The sequence below is a fragment of the Cydia fagiglandana genome, chromosome 26 (genome assembly GCF_963556715.1).
Source record: "Cydia fagiglandana chromosome 26, ilCydFagi1.1, whole genome shotgun sequence".
Classification (NCBI taxonomy): domain Eukaryota; kingdom Metazoa; phylum Arthropoda; class Insecta; order Lepidoptera; family Tortricidae; genus Cydia; species Cydia fagiglandana.
The window spans coordinates 7,751,876-7,773,085 of record NC_085957.1 but is presented as its reverse complement, the minus strand read 5'-3'; the positions used below and the strand labels follow the sequence as shown (position 1 = coordinate 7,773,085).

The following is a 21,210-nucleotide window of genomic DNA, read 5'->3' as shown; positions in this document are numbered from 1 at the left end:
TATAATCCCAAAACCTCCCTAGCAACGGAAATGTAGTTATTTTTAACCACCCTGTATAGGAATCCCCAGTACCTACTGTCGTCCGACAGATATGCAGCAGCAGCTATTGGAGCAGGTTCCGTCTACTACGGCTCATTGGCGCCTGCCGGACAAAGGGCTAGCAATTCATTTGCATAGGTAGTCTCTTGGACAGTCCATAAGATGGTAACTTCCCGACAGGAGATCCCTGACGGAAAAGACGCGCTACCACGGGACACAACTCTGAAGCACTCGGCCCGCTCGCCTTATAAAATAAAAGCATAGCAACTCCCGCCGAATATCCCTCTGCTTGATAGTTTCTGGCATAGAGTATTGACGGTACTGGCGCTACCGTCGTCTTTCAAGGTCGAGTTCGAGGAAAAAAGAGTACCTAAAAGATCGGCTTTCTCTTTTGAGCTGTGGACCAGATTACCATCCGCATTTCACACTTCACAGTGGTGGTAAATACGACTGACGAAAGTATCCCTGCTGTGCCTTTGGCAATGCGGAGAGGTAGTCTTTTGCCCATTTTGGCGCCCCCCCTTGGACGGCGCCCGGGGCACGTGCCCCCTCCAACCCCCCCCCCTAGTTACGCCACTGCAGGTGACCCCATTTTTTAAGGTTCTCGCGTTTGTTCAAAAATAATGTTTTTGTTTAAAAATTACTAATATTTAATACTTATACTAATGTAATTTAATTTTATATGGTAATACTCTGCAATAACTAAATCCAAATACAAGAAATACCGTTTGTACTGAAAGAAAAAAAATAATGATATTTTTTTTTGACGGGTAGGATTGCAACATATGTGAAAAGGGCTATTACCAGGGAAAGCAATAGGGCTCTGCCAATGTACTGAAAATTTTGTTTCGAGCCCATGCATGCAGCAGTGCTGTAAGAGAGGACAATATGATTTGGACAACGTTTTTGAAAACTCCTTTTTTTCAGCAATAAAAGTCTCATGCAATTTTATTATACGATCAAAATAAACTACATTAAACATTGCTAATATGGTTCCCATTACTGGGTCATTATATGTTCATGTGTAAAAATTATTAAAATAAACAGAATTGTTGCGCGGAACTAGACGAAATCATTTGCATCGGGGCTCGTACGTAGTGCGCACAATGCGCTTATGAACGTCAAAATAGAGAGGAAATACCTCTAGTACAGCGGTCGGCAACCTTTTAGCAGCCAAGGGCCACATATCAGTTAACGAAGTGGACGCGGGCCGCACTTTGTTAATATTTATGATTTTATCAGACGTTGTCATTTGTCAATATTACATACAAAATAGCCAGGGAGGCTCGCGGGCCGCAAGTAAGAGGTTCGCGGGCCGCAGGTTGCCGACCGCTGCTCTAGTAAACTAAACTAGTAATGCACTCACACCGGCAACTATAGTGGTCCTCTGAACAGTCATGCTCTGCTGCGGGACGGTCACATCTGGCTGGACCCCCATCGAGTCGTAGATCTCACGTAAAATGAGAAGCATCACATCTTCCGATTCCCTACGCAGTGAGAATATATTTTTTAATAGGGTATTTGACAGTATTAAAAAAGAAAAAAAAATTACACCTTGCATGAAATAAAGCACCAGAAGATTAATAGAGAAACGTAGATATTATTTGATAATGTTAATAATAGTTAATTAATCGATTGCTTATAATGGTTTTTAAATTGTGTATATGCTTGACATTTGTATAATTATAATGAATTGTTATTTTTCTACTTGACGATCATAATATAAATTCGTATAGATTAGTGTAAAATAATTTATATTGTAATTTAATATTATGAAACAAATAAATCGAAATCTATTTTAAAACCTGTATAAAACTATAAAGAGTATAGGTAATTTGATCGTGACGTCACATGCTAGTGTTTCATATAAATATAGCGTATCGTTTTGACAGTTCGAAAAAAGAAACTGATTTGACTACTTAGTAGTCAAATACCCTGTAAGGCACTCATTTCTGCAGAGGTAGTTTGGCGTTCGAACACAGTGAGAGCGCCAATAGTCTGAGGCTGGGGTTGGGTTTATTGAGGCCTTTCGCACGAGTTAAACACTCTACTTTTCATTTCGAATACGAGGAAAGTAAAATGCATGTGTTTTTTTAAACATGAAGCATACATTTTTATAGTATTTTTTCAGGGTTCACAATTTAGGCTAAAGTATCGTTATTTATGGAATGGGAGTCAAATATCAGAATGGAAATTGTATAACAAATCCATTTATACCCAAATTTCGATTGCTTATCGCAAAAAAAAACAATAAAATTGTACTTGATACCTAAAATTCTCTAGTGCAGAAACGTATCATTTTCTGCACACCTTTTAGAACAACAATGACCCTCTTTCAGAGCATGAGAAATGAAAAAATATGAACTGACCAATAGCAGACGTGGCTGGACATCGCGAAGATGTATTCGTTGATCATCTCAAAAGGCGCTTCTTGGAGGACGTAATCCACGCGGCGTCCGTTGTTGAGCCGGCCCAGCATCTCGCCCGGGGTCTGACACAACAGATTATACATATTATACTCTACACCGTGTTTTTTTTTATTTCCGTTAATTTCAGGGGTGCATTCCTGAGCTTAAATCAAGTAACTTTCTCAAAGACACCGATATTCTAATTAACTCCATTTCGGAGATAATCAATAATTTATTTTTTTCCTATAAGGCCTCTACAAGCGTGTACACTTGCCTTAGGGCTGGTTTACATATTGATTAGTGTTTAGAATGAGTTCATGCATTTGCTAAACTTAAGTACAATCTCGGTCGATCGATGTTCGAAATGACATTGATATGTCACAGATTTCAATTGTTTGGTTGAGTTATATGTAATGCCCGTGTTACAACAACGCTATATGCTACATTTAATTGATTTATAAACTTAATTTTCTTTTTAAAAAAAAGCCAAAAACAATTTAATTTTTTTAATTTAACTATGTCATTTAGTTCTCTTAAACGTACTTAACCATACCCCGAAGTTAACGGAATTCAATAAAAACACGGTGTATATCTTTAGGTATTTAAATAAAAGTAAACAAAATTTACCCTCAAATGGCTCGTTAAGCTAGTTAAGGGTAGATGAAAACATTACACGATCAAATAATATAATTATACCACATCAGGCTGGACCACTTCATCCTTCGAACTCTCTTCCTCTAGCTGCTCTTTTTCTATCTCTTCTTCCACAACCTGAAATAATTGAAAGAATTAATAGATTGTCATATCCCCTAGCCGCCCATTTGTCAAACCTTACCAAACAAAAATAAACTTTATTTTGTCAACACAAAGTTCAAATTAGAATGGAACAGGAGACCTTTTTATAGGTCTCTGGGCGGCTAGAGGATATATACAAAACAAGTGGTGTGATTAACTCCCAGGACTTCAGAAGTTAATCATACCTAAACCTAAAAAAATCCGGACAAGTGCGAGTCGGACTCACCCACCTAGGGATCCGTGCTTTTTAGTATTTGTTGTTATAGCGGCAACAGTAATACATCGTCTGTGAAAATTTCAACCGTGATAGCTAGGTTCATGAGATACAGCCTGGTGACTGACAGACGGCCAGTGGAGTCATAGTAAAAGGGTCCCGTTTTTACCCTTTGGGTGCGGAACCGTAAAAACAAAAGAATCTTTTTTACCAGTGCTTATGCTCTGGTTTCCTAGGATAGCGGTGCCGTCATATAGCGGCTGTCTCCATACAAATACCACGACATCCATATTTAGCCGTATTTTTTTGTATGGAGACGGCCGCTATATGACGGCATCGCTATCCTAGGAAAACCGAGCCACAGTATAGGTAATAGACACAGAACATTCAGAACGGCTACACACCGCCCCGCCCCGACTCGCATTACCTCGCCCCGCGACTGACCGCGACATGAATCTGGCGGACTTCTGGCGTCCTCTCAGTAAAGCGACTTACCCACACACAATGACGCATGTACAGACGTGCCGCGCAAACGCAAATGATTTTTGATGTATGGCGTGTCCGCCCTATGCTATAGTTATACCAGAGATATATATAAGTCCGTATAAGATAAATAAAGTCTAATAAAAAAACGTGCCTCGGAAATCAAGAAAAAGTCATTCTCGAATAGATGGCGCCATATACCTTTGGCCTATTCTCGGCTAGATGGCGTTGACGACACCGTTTGATATTTAACAATTTTAACACATATCAGTGAAAGAACATGGGTCAGTATGGAACAATAAAAATTAAAAATCATTTATCCGTAAACATATTTTGATTAATTTACCTATAAATTTTCAATTTTATTTTAAGTTTTAATCGTGTGTCGATAGATGGCAGTAAATATACCGTGACTACAAAATTTACTTTGGCACTAGCCCTCTATACTATCTATTCTCTTTGGTTATACTAGATTCATAATCCACTAAAGAGCCCTACCTTCTCGAGCTGGTGGTCCGGCGGGGCGGCCGAGGGCCACATGGAGGACCAGGTGCTCTTGATGGACTCCATCAGTTTCTGCTTCAAGTCCGCCCCCACGCGGGCCATGGTGTCTTTCAATTCTGGAAATCAAACCAAATCACAAATCACTCTATTGATATGTGAAATCAGCAGTTTTTGAGTTTATCACGAACTTCCATACACACAAACAGTGAGACGCGGCGCGAAACAATTGTTTTACGGGTGGATCAACTTCTTCTTGTCACTAGTTGCCATGGTTACGGTCTCCTGGGTGTCACTCTCAAAATACTAATTTTTGCGTATTTAAATGAACTAAACTTGAAGTTTTTGGTAGTTATAAGGCCGTTCCATAATGGGACATGTTTGTAGAACATGGTACAGTAGTTCTTCTATCAAACTATGCCGGTATTGTCTCCTGGCTGATGGGACAGAATAACAACAAGAAATAGTTGATCGACCTTTATAAGGTGTAGTGATGTCAAGCACTTTCTTGAACAAAAAAATCCCGAGTAATTATTATATTTGGTCAATTATTTTAAGGAACTTGACACCGGACCAATTAAAACGTTTAAAAAATGTATAATTTCTTACCTAAATGCATTCGTTTTCTTCCCTTGTGGTGCGGTATTAGCGAAGGCTTTACATCTTGGAGCGCGGGGTTCACCAAAGGCTCAAGCCTAAAAACAAAAAACAAAATTGTCTCGGCGCACCCTACGAATTTGTAGCCTTCGGCGTCGACACACTAGGTCCCTGGGGAGGGGGCTCGGGGGCTCCGCGCGGCGCTCCGCACACGCCCCGCGGGGGCCACAGGTGACCCTCGCGCGCGCAGCTTTCTCGCGCAAAGATTGGCCATAGCAATCCAGCGCGGGAACGCTGCCTGCCTGATGGGCACCTTACCATGGGCGCAAAATTTTGATAGGTATTTTTAATTTTTTAGCTTTAGTTTTTAGTTGTAGTAAATTTTAGTGTTGTATTCATTTTATAACACTTATTATACAATAAGAAACAAAATAAACATTTTATTTTAATATTTTTATATTAGACTATGGACCTTACACAGACGCGGCGAAGAAAAAGGAAGGGTTAGAATTTAGCACGCTATAATGTTCATATCGTGTGTTAAAATGAGGAAATAAATTTAGTCTGCTCTTTATAGGTCATTTTTGTATTTTTGTACATCACTTTGTTTATATGGGTGCTTGCCTGAAATAAAATCAGAAACTGAAATATGGATTCTCCATATAATTTTTAAATGGTCAAGCAAATCTTGTCAGTAGAAAAAGGCGCGATATTCAAATTTTCTATAGGATGATATCCTTTCGCGCCTACATTTTTAGTGTTCCGTACAAAACTTTGTTTACGGAACACTTATGGGATCACTTCGGTCTTGCAAATCAGTTAAATACGTTTTTCTCAGAGACCGTTTGACATAGATACCTAAAATTTGGAACAGTTATAGCAATTACCACTACTCATATTGTGAATAAGTCAAAACTGCTTATTTCTTATTAAAGGGGGAAATTTAGGGGGTTGAGAGGGGTAGGCTGAAACTTTTTTCATTTGTAAGAATCGTGTGGGGTACCATTAGAAAGCTTGCAAAAAATTGAGTCGATGGACTGATTTTGACTTCATTTTAGACTGCAATAGTTTCGTCAGAAAATGCATTTAAAGTTGCAAGTTTTCATACAAAAATTTTCACCTCTGTCCTGGCGATTTTCGCGAAAACTATAGCTAACAGGCAGCTGACCAGTCAATACCCAACTTAAAGAAGCATGGAGACGGCGGGAAAATTATCAGCTTAACTTTATCTTTACTAGTTTTTCAACTGCAGCTTGACCTTTGGTTGCTTAGGGCTAGCTAACTGATGCTTACACTGGTCAATTCATATTAGGCGAGAAACATCCTTAGTTAAAACTTTGGCATTGAAATTTATGACTTATGACTTTGACACAAAGTTTAATTCTGCTTGCTTATTTTTGTGGGATATTTAATTTTATCTCAATAGCCTACTATAAGTTTGAGAGATATCTACAAAATACGACCTTATTATATTGCAAATAAGTTTCAATTTCGAACGGGCTTTGCAAGCAATGGACTAGGCATCTCAAAAATCTGAAAAATTCAAATTAAGAATTCCGTTCTTGACTGTCGTTGTGTTTTTTTTTTCCACAATAGGACACATATAGTTAGTAAGGCGTATAGAGATAATAAAGTCATTTAATATTTATGAACAGCTTTGGTCTCATGTATAGATTTTATTGAGAGTATCTGATTCGTCGAAACAATATACACAATATTCCTTTTCATTAAGTACCATTACATTTCTGTATTAATTGTATAATTATAATATCTATTAATTATATTCAGTACTTATGTATATTTTTGAACGGATCGGTGAGCAACAAGATTCAGGGCTATAACCGCGAAAATAGAAGTTCGCAAATTGCGAGCATTTTTCTCTGTCACTCTAATTACGCCTTCATTGGAGTAAAAGAGAAAGATCCCCGCAAATTGCGAATTTCGGTTTACGCGGTAGCCCCTCAGTCCTCAGTCCTGTTACGAAATAATTTTGGAAGACATTAATAGTATATGACAGTTAAATATCACAGTTTTTAGAAACAAAGGTAAAATTGACGAAATATTTAAAGTAAGCCGATCTTGTTTTTTAGCAGTTCTAAATAATATTAAAGTCTATACATATATATGGCATAGAACTAGAAACAAAATCAAATAAAAAATAATAATGAGTTCTAAATTGAAATTGAAGGAGTATACATTTTAAGGTATTATAGGCCAAGCGCGCACCACGATATTAATTTTTGCGACACGATTTTAGAATCGCGCTGTAATATATCGCAGAAAATTCACTGCGCGCACTGCGATGAAAATGAAAAAGTCGACCAGTCGCTTGTCATGAAACGTGTCTTTAATATGCGATTGCTGTATGACTTTGAGCATTTATAACACAAAGGTGATCTCCGTCTATTTCCATAATTAAATGGTCAACATCTAGCGTCTCATTTTGAGACTCCATTGGAGATGCAGGTGCCGAGATGTTGGGGTTTGGAGAGCGAAATGCCGACTGAGGTCCGGCCGGGGTGCGATTTTATTATCATAGTGCGCGCGGGGCCATACAACTCCGCATGCTGCAATTCACTTTGCGACAATCGCGTCGCGAACAATCGCGGAAAAATGTGACAAATCACAATTTAAAAATCGCTGCGATTTTTTTGTCGCATATGCGCGCACTAACATATAAACACATACGTTGCATTTCTGCGACAAAATTATCGCAGGACAAAAAATCGTGGTGCGCGCTTGGCCTTACTCTAAATTATTATAATACATCAAGCATTCGCGAGATGCTCGACTTCGGTATTCAAACATAAAGCAATAGTACAAGAATCTACCTAAATGCAAAGGCCGAAGGAGCGATTCGAAGATCCGAAGCGTCCGACAGACGCGCGCCTCCCGTAACTATTCCAAGTATTTTTAAGTACAAGTGTCTAAGTCGCAAGATCCAAAGGCTGAAGTTGCATTGGGCCGAAAGCCCGAAGCATCCAGGAGGTCAGTTCTAAACACAGGTAATTAATACAAGTGTCTAAATGCGAAGGCCGGAGGCCGAGCTCCGCGTAGGGCCGAAGGCCCGACGCCTGCAAGATGTCAGTGGTTAAACACAGAACTGACAGCCTGGACGCTTCGGGCCTTCGGCCCTACGCGGAGCTCGGCTTTCGGCCTTCGCATTTAGATACTTATACTATTGTTCTGTGTTTAAGTACTAACATCCTGGACGCTTCGGGCCTTCGGCCCCACGCGGAGCTCGGCCTTCGGCTTTCGCATTTAGACACTTGTACTATTGATCTGTGTTAAAGCACTGACATCCTGGACGCTTCGGGCCTTCGGGCTACGCGGAGGTCGGCCTTTGGCCTTCACATTTAGACACTTGTACTATTGCTCTGTGCTAAAGCGATGACATTTTGCTAAAGCTCGGCCTTCGGCCTTCGCACTTAGACACTTTGTACTATTGTTCTGTGTGTGTAGTTGAATACGGTATCCTAAAAACAGGCAAACAACCTCTGTAAAATGTAACGATGCGAGCAGTACGGCTACCATCAGTTTGGCATTGACATAAACGCTACCGTGGGCGTGAACGTAATTTACTTTCTATGCATCTCGCTCGTACTGACATATTAGTGCAAAAGAGATATACCTATAGGAAGTAAATTACGTTCACGATATCGTTTATGTCAATGCCAAACTGATGGTAGCCGTACGGAACACTAAATGCCTCGAGCTATCTCGGACTTGGCCAAATTATTTAAATTTGCCGCCTTTTTCTACTGACAAGATCTGCTTGACCCAGTATAAAACCTAAAACCGCCAAATCTCGCTAAATTGTATTGAAATGACCGTCATCATAGCCGATCGAGTTTGAAATTTATAATTACCTGTACGCTATGGGGTCGTAAGGGTGAAAGATATTGAAGAAATTGCGGCACGTGGGCAGGTAGAAATCGCTGCCTAGCATGTCCACACCACGGATGCACTCGAATATGGCTGGAATAAGCAAATATTAGATTTCGAACGAATTTCAGCATAAAACTTTACATCATTTCAGAAAGTAAGAGCTTTACAATTTGGTGCCGTGACCAGGATACAGATTTTAATTATTTTTCTAGGCTTCCGTAACCAAAGGATAAAAACAGGACCCTATTACCAAGACTTCGCTAGCCGTCTGTCTGTCCGTCCGTCTGTCTGTCCGTGATAGCTAGGCAGTTGAAATGTTCACAGATGATGTATTTCTGTTGCCGCTATAACAAAAAAAAACTAAAAACAGAATAAACAGAATATTTTGCATCGGTTACGAGCCTTACTGATGTATGGAGCGACTCACCAATAGGGCTCCCCAGGGCGTACAGCGCCAAAGGCTCGAAGCATAGAGTGGGGTACTGCATTGTGGGATTATTGGCTGCCGTTCCGCTGATGTATGTCTTCTCGCTGCGAGGCTTCACGGGGTTCCGTGGGATCTGGAACAACAATACGTTTTAGGAGAAAATTGTATCGATACATGTATGCTTCCAGGGGTCGTACAAAAAGTGCGGATGACGTCAAACCACTTATAGGATGATTTCAAATAGTATTTTTGATTTTCATAAACAATTATCACTTATCATTTATCAACCTCTTTATCAAACGATATCGCCACTTGAAATGAGTAAGTACGTTTTTGACTGACACATTGTCAATCAGATGAACAATAAATTGACTTCGTTATTGTTTAGCTATTGTATCTTCACGATTATATTTAGCTAAAATTTATATTTACTAATGTATAAGAAAACGCTCTAAAATGTCATCTTTACTCGAATATTGTGGCAATTTTCCGTTTTTGGAGGTACGCGACAAACACGTAACTGCTCTTGCTGTAATCAAGATATACCAACGAAGGTAAGCAATATTAAAAGACATTTATTCGTGAAATTTATTTTGTTCACTACATCACCCTACCACCTGTATTATTAATCCCATGGATTTATTTACGATTATTTTGTTACTTCATTAATACTACATTGTTACTACATGTCACACGGAAGTTTAAATACAAACTCAAACATCATCCTGTGTGCAAGATTACGTCATTTTTACGTCATCCGCACTTTTTGTCCGACCCCTGTATAAGTATGGTTTAGTAGCTACACTTGTGACATGGTGACAAGTAGCGGTACTGATAGTTCCACTACTTGACGCTAGATGTCGACTACAAAATAACGCTTGTTTTGGTTAGAAAAGTGATGTATGGTGTTACCACTCTTTTTTACGTATATTGCTCTATGATCTATGATAGTAGCAAGACATATGTAACTTCGTATAAGATGAATAAAGTCTAAGGAAAAAACGTGCCTCGGAAATCACGAAATAGTCATTCTCGGATAGATGCCGCACACACCTTTAGCCTATGCTCGGCTAGATGGCGTGACGACACCGTTTCATATTTAACAATTTTAACACATAGATATCAGTGAATGAACATGGATCAAAATGATATAAAAATAAAAAAATCTTTTATCCATATATATACATTTTTTTTATACTTTTATACGTTTTCGTTTTGAGTTTTAGTCGTGTGTCGACAGATGGCAGTAAATTTCCAGACCCCTCTATACTAGGGAATGCTCCCGGTACTGAGTTTGTATGGCGAGAACCGGATATTCCCGGTTCCGGTACTGTATTTGTATAGAAAACCAGTACCGGTAGCACTCCCTACTCTATACTATCTGTTCTTTTACATAGTAGTACATAGAACGTACCGGTTGGTTACACAGCAGATCGTATAGAATGACGCTGCCTAGAGAATGTCCGCCGAGAGAGACGCGCCCCTTGAAGTCCGGGTTGCGGGACATGAACAGAGTGTAGATACGGTTCAGCTCGCCGCACACCGTGTCTAGGATCATCTGGAAATTAATGTTTTATTTCTGATAATGACAATATAGATTCTATGGAAGGTAAGGAAAACAATCGCATTGTATCAAAATGGGTGGCGCTACAATACTTACAATATTAGTCAAAATAATGGATACATTTTACAATAGTATGTACAAACCTTAAGAAACTAAAACCCGTTCTGAGCCATGCCGGGTCCAAAGGTCCCCATCACACTAGCAGCGTTACCCCGCTGTATGGCGACGGAGACCTGTTGGACAAGCCATGACTCAGAACGGGGGTCATTCCTCTTTTCTCTGAGGCGCTTTCCAAGCTCCCTGAAAAGCTCTCGTGCCTCCCGTCCCCAGGGCCCAGCTGTCTCGACAGCGACGGGCACGAAGTCGTACGTGGCTCCCAAGGTAGAGTATTATTGTAGCTTGTATTATACAAGTTGTATAATATTTGATAAAATATTCAAATCATTGAAAGTCTCTCCGTCAATAACGCCTAAGTCCTTAGCGACACTAACGCTACTCTGGAGAGATTTGGAACTATTATTTACAGCTGACTGCTGGACACATTTACAACTGTTATACCAAAGAGATTTCACTCCTTTTATACTCCATGATAGATTCTTAGAAATGGAGTTGGCAACTGTAAACTGGTTTGCATAGATGGCGCCATCATAGCTTGCCCCTTTTTCTATGAGATTTGGCGTATATAACTGGCCCCGAGTGCAGGCTCTAGTGCCAGCCACGAGGTGGGGAGTGAGCCACGCCTGCTACAGGCTACTACCTGACAATAGTGCGGGCTGGTGTAGAGGAGCACGTCGAGCACGGTGTCGTTGGTGAAGCTGCGCAGGCGCGGGATGGAGGCCAGCGTCACGCGCGCCAGGCGCCGGTCCACGCCGCGCGGCCCCGAGTGCAGGCTCGCGTGCCACGAGATCGGAAGCACCTGGTACAAAAAAAGTTTTAGCATGACCATATCATGATCGGATCGGGCTGCTAAGAGGGTGTACCTGGGAAGACCGACTGGTGGCCGCCCGGTAGGTCGGCCCAGATACCGCTGGGAAGACAGGGTTTGATCGCTGCGATAAATCGTGTGTAGCGATAGTTACGTGTGTAGCCGGCATTAGATGGCGCTGATCGCCACCGCAAAGCACAAGCAAAGTGGACGGGTTCAGATTAGGTATGTACCGACTAGTCGCCGACTAGTCGCCGACTAGTCGGGAAAGCCGACTATCCGGCCTCATTTGTAGTCGGCGAATAGTCGGCGACTAGTCGGCAAAAATGGCCGATTAGTCGGCACTTTATAAATTACAGAAAAACAGGGCAAAAAGAAATAATGCTTGAACACGCCAAAACGTGGGCACACATTTTTGCTTATAAATTTTGTAAAGGGTGGTTAAATTTTATTTCTTTACTTAAATTAAAATCGCTATAGTATGAGGAACATATGATACCACAATAGTTGTCAATTGTATGATTCGTTTTCATGATAACGAGCTTTAAACAATAACGGAGCGAAATCACTTTGCACCAATAGCATTGGAAAAGTCGATTAGGCTAAGGAAACTTGTGAAAATGTTAATATATCGAGGATCGATTAGTTTTTGTGTTTTTGAAATGTTGCGGAGACGTCAATGAATGGAAAGACAACCAGAAAGCAGAAAAACACGAGATACAAATGAGAAAAAAAAAGAAACTAGGAACATACAGCGTTCTTACATAAAGACCGAAACCTAATTTTTCTTATGTTACAAAAAACGGACAAATATCTCAAATTTATGTACAAAAAGAGAAGTCAAGTTAGATTAAGAGCTAGCAAGAGCTTATCTGCTCCCAAAATAGTGGTGCTAAATGAAATTTGTATGCAAAATGTAGGATATTAAAACGTTTGATCATTTTTAACGTATTTGAGCGTGTTAGGTGTTAGACGATGGTTCTATAGAAATACATACTTCAAGCAATACACAAAATAAAAAGTTTGACTTCTATGAGTTGCTAATACATTCCCGAAGATTGCAAGATAAAAATAATGCTAAGTATCCCCATTATTTATGGTTGAGCCAGCTACTTGTGATTGCATCAAGCGATGCCGTTAATTGATTCGCATAAGGGACATTGACTATAGAAATATATGCAAGAAACATTTGCGAAAATGACCTAAACCTATTTTAAAGAAGCCACAGCTCACAGTTACTATTTTGGTAGCATTCATCGTGTTATCATTACACTATAACAGTGACGAAAGGGTATTAACATGATGGACATGCTGACAATGCCAAAAGGGTACTTTTGGGGGGATGGTAATAAATGAAGGCGGATGGCAATGGACTGGGCCCATATCAATGAATATTTGAAAAAGACACCTGTTAAAGTTATATTATCAACTTATCCGCAAATAACTCTGGCTTGGACTACTTAAACATACAGTAATCATGTCGTGCAAAGTGCCTGTGTCCTGGTCATCATGAAGTCTGTGACATGTCAAATCCTGAGGCTGAAATGATAGTCTAGTATATTAGCATGATAAACTATAATATTTTCAATTATATTCAATATATATTTCGCTCCATTAGACCTTTATTTTCTATTTATTTGTAATTTTATGTGCCCACGTTTTGGCGTGTTCAAGCTTTATACAGCAAATATTTACCATAAGTTTTTCACCTATTTTACCCACATTCCTATTTAGGGTGCTTACGAAAACTTTTGTTTGAATTATTGACCGCTTGGTCGCTTTCTTGTCTGCTTGTCCGGTTGTCGTATGACATATAGCCTTAGGTTTTTTTATTTAGTTCATTTTCAGCGTTACTATATGTATATTTATAATATGACGAATAAAAAGCGGTAAAACGGTTGTTTTTATGTGCATCTGAACCGAACTTAGACGAAACTAATGATCCGGCCGACTAGCCGACTAATCGGCCATCCGAGCGCCGATTAGTCGGCTAGTCGGCCAAATCAATAATAGTCGGTACATCACTAGTTCAGATTTATTAAAAGGGCCGTGTTGCACGGTGCGTTCGTGGCCCACAAAATGGTCTCGCCGGAAGGTCAGCGCTGACTTTCGGGTCAGTATTATGCTGAGGCGAGCCCATTTCGTGGTAAACTTTATCGCTTACCAATTTTATTTATATCTGTAGTTTTTAGTTATACTTTTGTATGTAATCTTAGCTTTAAGTTTATTACGAATAAAATGCTTGATTGATTGATTGAGTGTGGAAGCGGATCTGCGTCAGCTTCAAGCCGATAATTGGCAGGAAACGGCGCAGGATCGGGAAAAGTGGCGTGCTCTCGTTTCGGAGGCCAAGACCCTCTTTGGATCGCTGAGCCATATTAGTTAGTTAGTTATGACCATATGAAATTTTGGAAAAAATATACCGGAAAATCAATAGATTACCTATCTCTTCAAGCTTAATTCCTACCAGTGAGGCGACACTCCTCAACATAGGAGCCGTCAGATTTTTGGCGCGAGGCGTAAATGTGTCGTTTATGCTTCCGATGTAGCCCACAAGATGGCAGAACCTGCTATGCACAAGGAAATATACCGAGAGCATAAACGACACATTTACGCCTCGCGCCATAAATCTGACGGCTCCTATGCTGAGGAGTGTCGCTTCACTGGTAGTGGGGGAATTAAGCTCGAAGAGATAGTCTATTGATTTTCCGGTATATTTTTTCCAATATTTCATATGGTCATAACTAACTAACTAATATGGCTCAGCGATCCAAAGAGGATCTTGGCCTCCGAAACGAGAGCATCCCACTTTTCCCGATCCTGCGCCGTTTCTTGCCAATTATCGGCTAGAAGCTGACGCAGATCCGCTTCCACACTGTCTTCCCAGCGGTATTTGAGGGCCTACCGCGAACCACGTTGAACGTGTTACCTTCCTGTCACATTTACGTACGAATATACAACTGCAACAGAGAGGCAACAGATCGAACGTGGTTCGCGGCACCTGCAATTCATACTAATATTATAACCATACTAATATTATATTGTGTAATACAATGAGTACAGAAAGGTGTTTACCTCAACTCTGCCGACGGCTCCGTTGTCGTAAGAGTTCCTGTAATGCGACTGCAACAGTTGCAGGCTCGTCGCTCGGAAATCATCCACTGAAATAAAAGGAACAATCATTAAAAAGAGAAAGTTTTTGGCAAAAATTTCATTTTTGGTACAAGCTTTTATCGCTGACTGTACTTTTCTTTCCACAGGCAACAAATGCTCATCGAGACAATTCTAAAAACCCCAAACACAATTGGGTTAGTTGTTTTATCACATAGTTCCTATGGCCACCTCCGGTCTCCATCATCAGATCAGCCCGATGACACCATAATATTGCATTGTCACCCGATTTACGTATGTATGCAAAATTTCAGCTCAATCGGAAACCGGGAAGTGGATCAAATTTAACTTGCAAGATTTGACAATCAACAGTCAGGTGAAACTAAATAAAAGCTTGTAAAAAAGCCGGTCAAGTGCGAGTGGGAGTCGCGTTCCACGGATTCCGTATAGTCAGCAGCAGAAGTTGGTAAGCGGGTCAGGTGTTCAAAATGAGCTTGACGCCACTTTATTGGTAGTCAAACCGCATGTCGCAGGCGGATCCGACGCCGTGGCAGAGTAACAGCAGGTGGTCTATGCTCGACGGTTCCGAGTGCTCGGTCTCTGACTCGTCGATGTCCCGTTACGTACCAACTTCCTCGACGGCTCGGAACCGCATGTCGCAGGCGGAGCCGACGCCGTGGCAGAGTAACAGCAGGTGGTCTATGCTCGACGGTTCCGAGTGCTCGGTCTCTGACTCGTCGATGTCCCGTTACGTACCAACTTCCTCGACGGCTCGGAACCGCATGTCGCAGGCGGAGCCGACGCCGTGGCAGAGTAACAGCAGGTGGTCTATGCTCGACGGTTCCGAGTGCTCGGTCTCTGACTCGTCGATGTCCCGTTACGTACCAACTTCCTCGACGGCTCGGAACCGCATGTCGCAGGCGGAGCCGACGCCGTGGCAGAGTAACAGCAGGTGGTCGATGCTCGACGGTTCCGAGTCTTCGATCTCTGACTCGTCGATGCCGCGGCGGACGACGCGCGGACGCATGGTTGATTGCTGTGGAATAAAATAAAAAATTAAAACCGGACAAGTGCGAGTCGGAGTCGCCCACCGAGGGTTCCGTACTTTTTAGTACTTTGTTGTTATAGCGGCAACAGAAATACATCATCTATGAAAATTTCAACTGTCTAGCTATCACGGTTCGTGAGATACAGCCTGGCGACAGACAGACAGTGGAGTCTTAGTAATAGGGTCCCGTTTTTACCCTTTGGGTACGGAACCCTAAAAATTAAGGTTTCTTCTTAATGAGTGTGGAGCAAAATAGATATAGGGTAAATCGTCAATTACTGGCCACCCTACACTAAAAATAAACAGAATTCATTTAAGTATAAGGTTTCCTTTCTGTAAGGTAGTACTATTATTTATTCTGTGGTTAGGGGACTAACAATCTTGTCCTTCTGGCACCTCCATTCCCCAGCGCCGTGGACCAGCAGCAGGAGATGGTCGATGCTGGCCGGCTGGTCGAGGGACAGTTTGAACTTGGGAGGGTTTCTGTAGACACGCTTACTGAAGGTGAACTGCTGGAGAGGATGAGTTAGGTTAGGATATGGACGTAGTTAAATATAAGTAAGGATAGAGGGGTGTTGGTCTTTCTAGCACTTCCATTCCCCAGCGCCGTGGACCAGCAGCAGGAGATGGTCGATCCTAGCCGGCTGGTCGAGGGACAGTTTGAACTTGGGAGGGTTTCGGTAGACACGCTTACTGAAGGTGAACTGCTGGAGAGGATGGGTTAGGTTAGGATATGGACGTAGTTAAATATAAGTAAGGGTAGAGGAAAGACGGAAAGATGGCCGATGGGGTCGAAAAGTGCTCGAGTGGAGACCACGGACTAGCAAGCGCAGCGTAGGACGTCCACCCACAAGATGGACAGACGACCTTGTTAAGGTCGCCGGAAGACGTTGGATGCGGGTCGCTTCCAACCGGCACTCATGGAGGTCCAAGGGGGAGGCCTATGTTCAGCAGTGGACGTCTTATGGCTGAGATGATGATGATGATGATGAAGGATAGAGGGGTGTTGGTCTTTCTGGCACTTCCATTCCCCAGCGCCGTGGACCAGCAGCAGGAGATTGCCGATCCTGGCCGGCTGGTCGAGGGACAGTTTGAACTTGGGAGGGTTTCGGTAGACACGCTTACTGAAGGTGAACTGCTGGAGAGGATAGGTCACGATAGGATAGGATTAGTGGCTCTATGACCTGTAGACATCAGGATTGGGGGTTCCTTTACCCCTATTATAAAAATCTATAAGCAAAAAAAATTCGGATGTAACGATACACGAATTTTTGCCGATACGATACCGATACCGATTTTTGAAGTAAATAATCGGCGATACCGATGCAGATACCGATATCAATGGCACAGTAGTTAGTTATAGTTCGTTTTTTTAGCATTAGAAAGAACTCCACAGAAGCAAGCGTGCAGTTTTTATCAGACTCTTTAATTATTAATAATTATTGAATTATCTAATGTAGCACGGTCAATACATATAATTTACTTCAAATTATTACCGCTAAAAGTGCCGAATTTGAAACCACAAGCTTACTTCTGCGAAGTTCTTTCTAATGCTAAAAAACACGGACTATAATAAATATAAAATAAATAAGGAATTATACACTTAATATGGATAAAACATGCTTATGTAGGTATAATAGACACTCGATTTTGTGAAGTGTGAAAAACTGTAAAACAAATAAAGAAAAATGCCAAATAAAAATCAAAGACAACAATTATTTAAAGGGTGAGTACTATTAAATTGTCGCAATTTGAATAAAATTTTATACAATAAAATAATATACAATAAAATTCAAAAATGTTTATTATTGGTAAGTTTATGATAAAATAGGCGAGCTAAAACCGTTTTATTGTTTGTCTAAAGCACGACGTGAGAATTCTCGGACTTTACTCTTGACCCGACTCATAGAATTTTGCACGGAATCATTTGTGATAAGTTTAGTACATTTAATCCACTTCCTTTTGAAATCGGGCAATGATGTGGCCGGTTGGCATGTTTTCCGCAATTTTGTTTTTATATTTGCCCAGTATTTTTCTATCGGCCGTAATTCTGGGCAATTTGGCGGATTTAATCCCTTTGGTACAACATCGACAGAATTCAAATTATACCAATCCATAGCTCTAGATGAATAATGGCAACTTGCCAAATCCGGCCAAAATAATGTCGAACAATTGTGCTTTTTAATAAGTGGCAACAACCTTTTCTTTAGGCATTCGGATATATAAATATCTGTGTTAATTGTGCCAGTGGTTACAAAAGGCGAACTTCTCTCACCGCACTGGCATATCGCTTGCCACACGAGGAACTTTTTGGCAAATTTCTCGACTGGAATCACTTTTTCTGATTCAGGCAGACCCGAGACGTTGCGGGAAGAAAAGTATTGATTGCCTGGTATTGAATTGAAATCAGCCTTTACATACGTTTCGTCATCAATGATTAAGCAACCTGCTGTATTTTGAACAAACAAGGCGTACAATAATCTAGAACTTCGAACTGCTCGATTATACTGATCAACCGTTCTTTTCGGAGCTTTTTGTTTTTTGTATGTAACAATACCGCAGTTTTTTTTTATTTTTTGTACATTGCTTTGGCTTGTTCCAACTTTTTTGGACACATCTCGGGACGAAATAGCCGGATTTTGATCAAACAGCTTACACACCTTTGATTCCAACTTTTTGTTCCGTTTTCTTGTCGGATGACCCTCTCGCTGCTTTCTTTCAGTAGTTTTACCTCGTTTTAGCTTTTTTATGGTCCTTTGCACTGTTCTCCGAGTTGTATTGCACGATTTTGCAAGTTCCAAAGTAGATATATAGGGATTCATAGTAAATTTTTGCAAAATTAAATCGCGCACGCTTTTTTCTTTTGACGACATCTTGAAAGACAAATACAAGTGAATGTTTTTTTTTAAGAATAAAAGATGCCAATACATTCTAATTTTGATATATATAATAAGTTTTACCAAAAAGGTTGAGAGTCTAGAAAAAAAAACGGAATATGTTAGCGACAATTTAATAGTACTCACCCTTTAGGTAACCATCACTATATGGATCTTTGATCTGCAATAAATGATTTTTATTTTTTTATTTAATTTATAGTTCACTGTGATATCGGCTGAATTTAAATCGGCGATGCGGATATATCGGCCGATATATCGATATCGTTACGTCCCTAAAAAAAATAATATTCAATAACCTGCTCACAAAATTCCACAAGAATCGGTTCATCCGGACATACGACATCATTTTTGCCTTAGCTGAAACGGAGACCTTCGTTTCGCTCGGTCACTCATAGGTCATGGACAGGATGGGTTAGGTTAGGATGTGGACATCCATACATCAGTCTAATTAGTGGGTAACTTACATTGGGTGCACCGAACGCATCAGAGGCGCCGGCCTGCAGGAAATGCACCATGACCGCAGGGCCGTGCATCACTACCAGCTAGTTGTTGGGTAGTACTAGACGGCGGTGCCATTCGCCTGTCGTTATGCCGTGACGGTACTCCACCTGGTTACGTTCGTATGGCTAGGCCTCAGGAGGCTATGGTGCAACTTACATTGGGTGCACCGAACGCATCAGAGGCGCCGGCCTGCAGGAAATGCACCATGACTGCAGGGCCGTGCATCACTACCAGCTCGTTGTTCGGTAGTAATAGACGGCGGTGCCATTCGCCTGTCGTTATGCCGTGACGGTGACCTGGATACGTTCGTATGGCTAGGCCTCAGGAGGCTATGGTGCAACTTACATTGGGTGCACCGAACGCATCAGAGGCGCCGGCCTGCAGGAAATGCACCATGACTGCAGGGCCGTGCATCACTACCAGCTCGTTGTTGGGTAGTAATAGACGGCGGTGCCATTCGCCTGTCGTTATGCCGTGACGGTACTCCACCTGGTTACATACCATCATTTAATAGATAAAATTATACAGGATGTTTGGTACATCGTTTGCTAAATTAAAATGGCACATAGGTTGAGTAATTTGCTATCTTGTCATGCCTAGAAAAACAAAATTGGCCATGGTTTTTTTTTACTACTACACAAAGTAAAAAATTGAAATTTCCGATAAACTGGCATATAAGTGAAAAAAAACGTGCGCCAAATTAAAAAAATCTAGGCCTGAGAAGACTCAACCTATCTGCCGTTTTAACATGTCAAACGATGTACCAAACACCCTGTATTGATTTAAAATAACACGATTTTAGAGTAGAGTAAAGTAGAGAGCATTTAATCGTGACAAAAAAAATAAGAAAATAAAACAACAAGTAACACAATAACACGAAAGTATTAGTATTTTCACTCATACTTTTATAACTAATACGGGACTTATGAATCTACCTGTGACCACGTACGTAACGCCACGTTCGAAACGTAAGGCCACAAACAAACGTAAGTTTTACGCGATTAAGGGCCAGTTGCACCAACCACATTTGACAGACTGATCAACGTCAGCCGGCGCGCCCCGGCGCTTTACTATGAAACTTTCAAAATGAAACACCCTTACCCATAGCCTTAAGGCCTGTGCACACCGGCTGCGTGTGCGTGACGTGCACGTGCGCGTGCGGCGTTGTAGTATACAGATCCTTAAGAGAGATGGCACACCGCTTGCGTGACGTGTGCGTGTGCGGCTCCAACATTTTAGCGCACGCACACGCGCACGTTACGCACACGGAAGCCGGTGTGGCTCGGCCTTTAGGGCTTACCCTTAGGGTCGGTTGCACCAAACTGTTCGTATCGTTAAAGAGTTCGCTAAATTTTTATGTATGGAAAGTTTCATAGAAAAGTGCCGGGGCGCCCCGGTTGACGTTGATCAGTCTGTCATATGTGGCACTCAGGGCCAGTCGCACCAACCACATTTGACAGACTGATCAACGTCAGCCGGCACGCACCGGCGCTTTACTATGAAACTTTCCATACATAAAAATTTAGGGAACTCTTTAACGATACGAACAGTTTGGTGCAACCGTCTCTAAGTGCCGTGTTAGTTATAAAAGTATAAATAAAATTAATACATCGGGTTGTAACTAACTGATTAGGATGTCAATATTTAGTGGAATATCAAAGCAATATTTTTTAGTAATTAAATAAATGAATATTAGGGGACATCTTACACAGATCAACCTAGCCCCAAACTAAGCAAAGCTTGTATTATGGCTGCTAGGCGACGGGAATTGACGATACATATACTCATATCAAAGACATATGTAACTTCGTA

At 41.2% G+C, this 21,210-nt stretch overlaps 1 protein-coding gene across 1 annotated transcript in view; it reads right to left on the bottom strand.

The window, feature by feature from the left end:
- The window catches only part of LOC134677476 (uncharacterized), a 343,898-nt gene that overhangs the window by 8,990 nt on the left and 313,698 nt on the right, over positions 1–21,210 (bottom strand). The window contains exons 6-17 of the mRNA XM_063535957.1: positions 19,744–19,887; positions 15,838–15,988; positions 14,917–15,002; positions 11,674–11,832; positions 10,767–10,910; positions 9,353–9,485; positions 8,907–9,015; positions 5,050–5,135; positions 4,438–4,559; positions 3,144–3,218; positions 2,409–2,530; positions 1,406–1,526 (exon numbers count right to left, since the gene is read on the bottom strand). Of these exons, the coding sequence (XP_063392027.1) occupies positions 1,406–1,526; positions 2,409–2,530; positions 3,144–3,218; positions 4,438–4,559; positions 5,050–5,135; positions 8,907–9,015; positions 9,353–9,485; positions 10,767–10,910; positions 11,674–11,832; positions 14,917–15,002; positions 15,838–15,988; positions 19,744–19,887 (1,452 nt within the window). The remainder of the gene's footprint in view (positions 1–1,405; positions 1,527–2,408; positions 2,531–3,143; positions 3,219–4,437; positions 4,560–5,049; positions 5,136–8,906; positions 9,016–9,352; positions 9,486–10,766; positions 10,911–11,673; positions 11,833–14,916; positions 15,003–15,837; positions 15,989–19,743; positions 19,888–21,210) is intronic.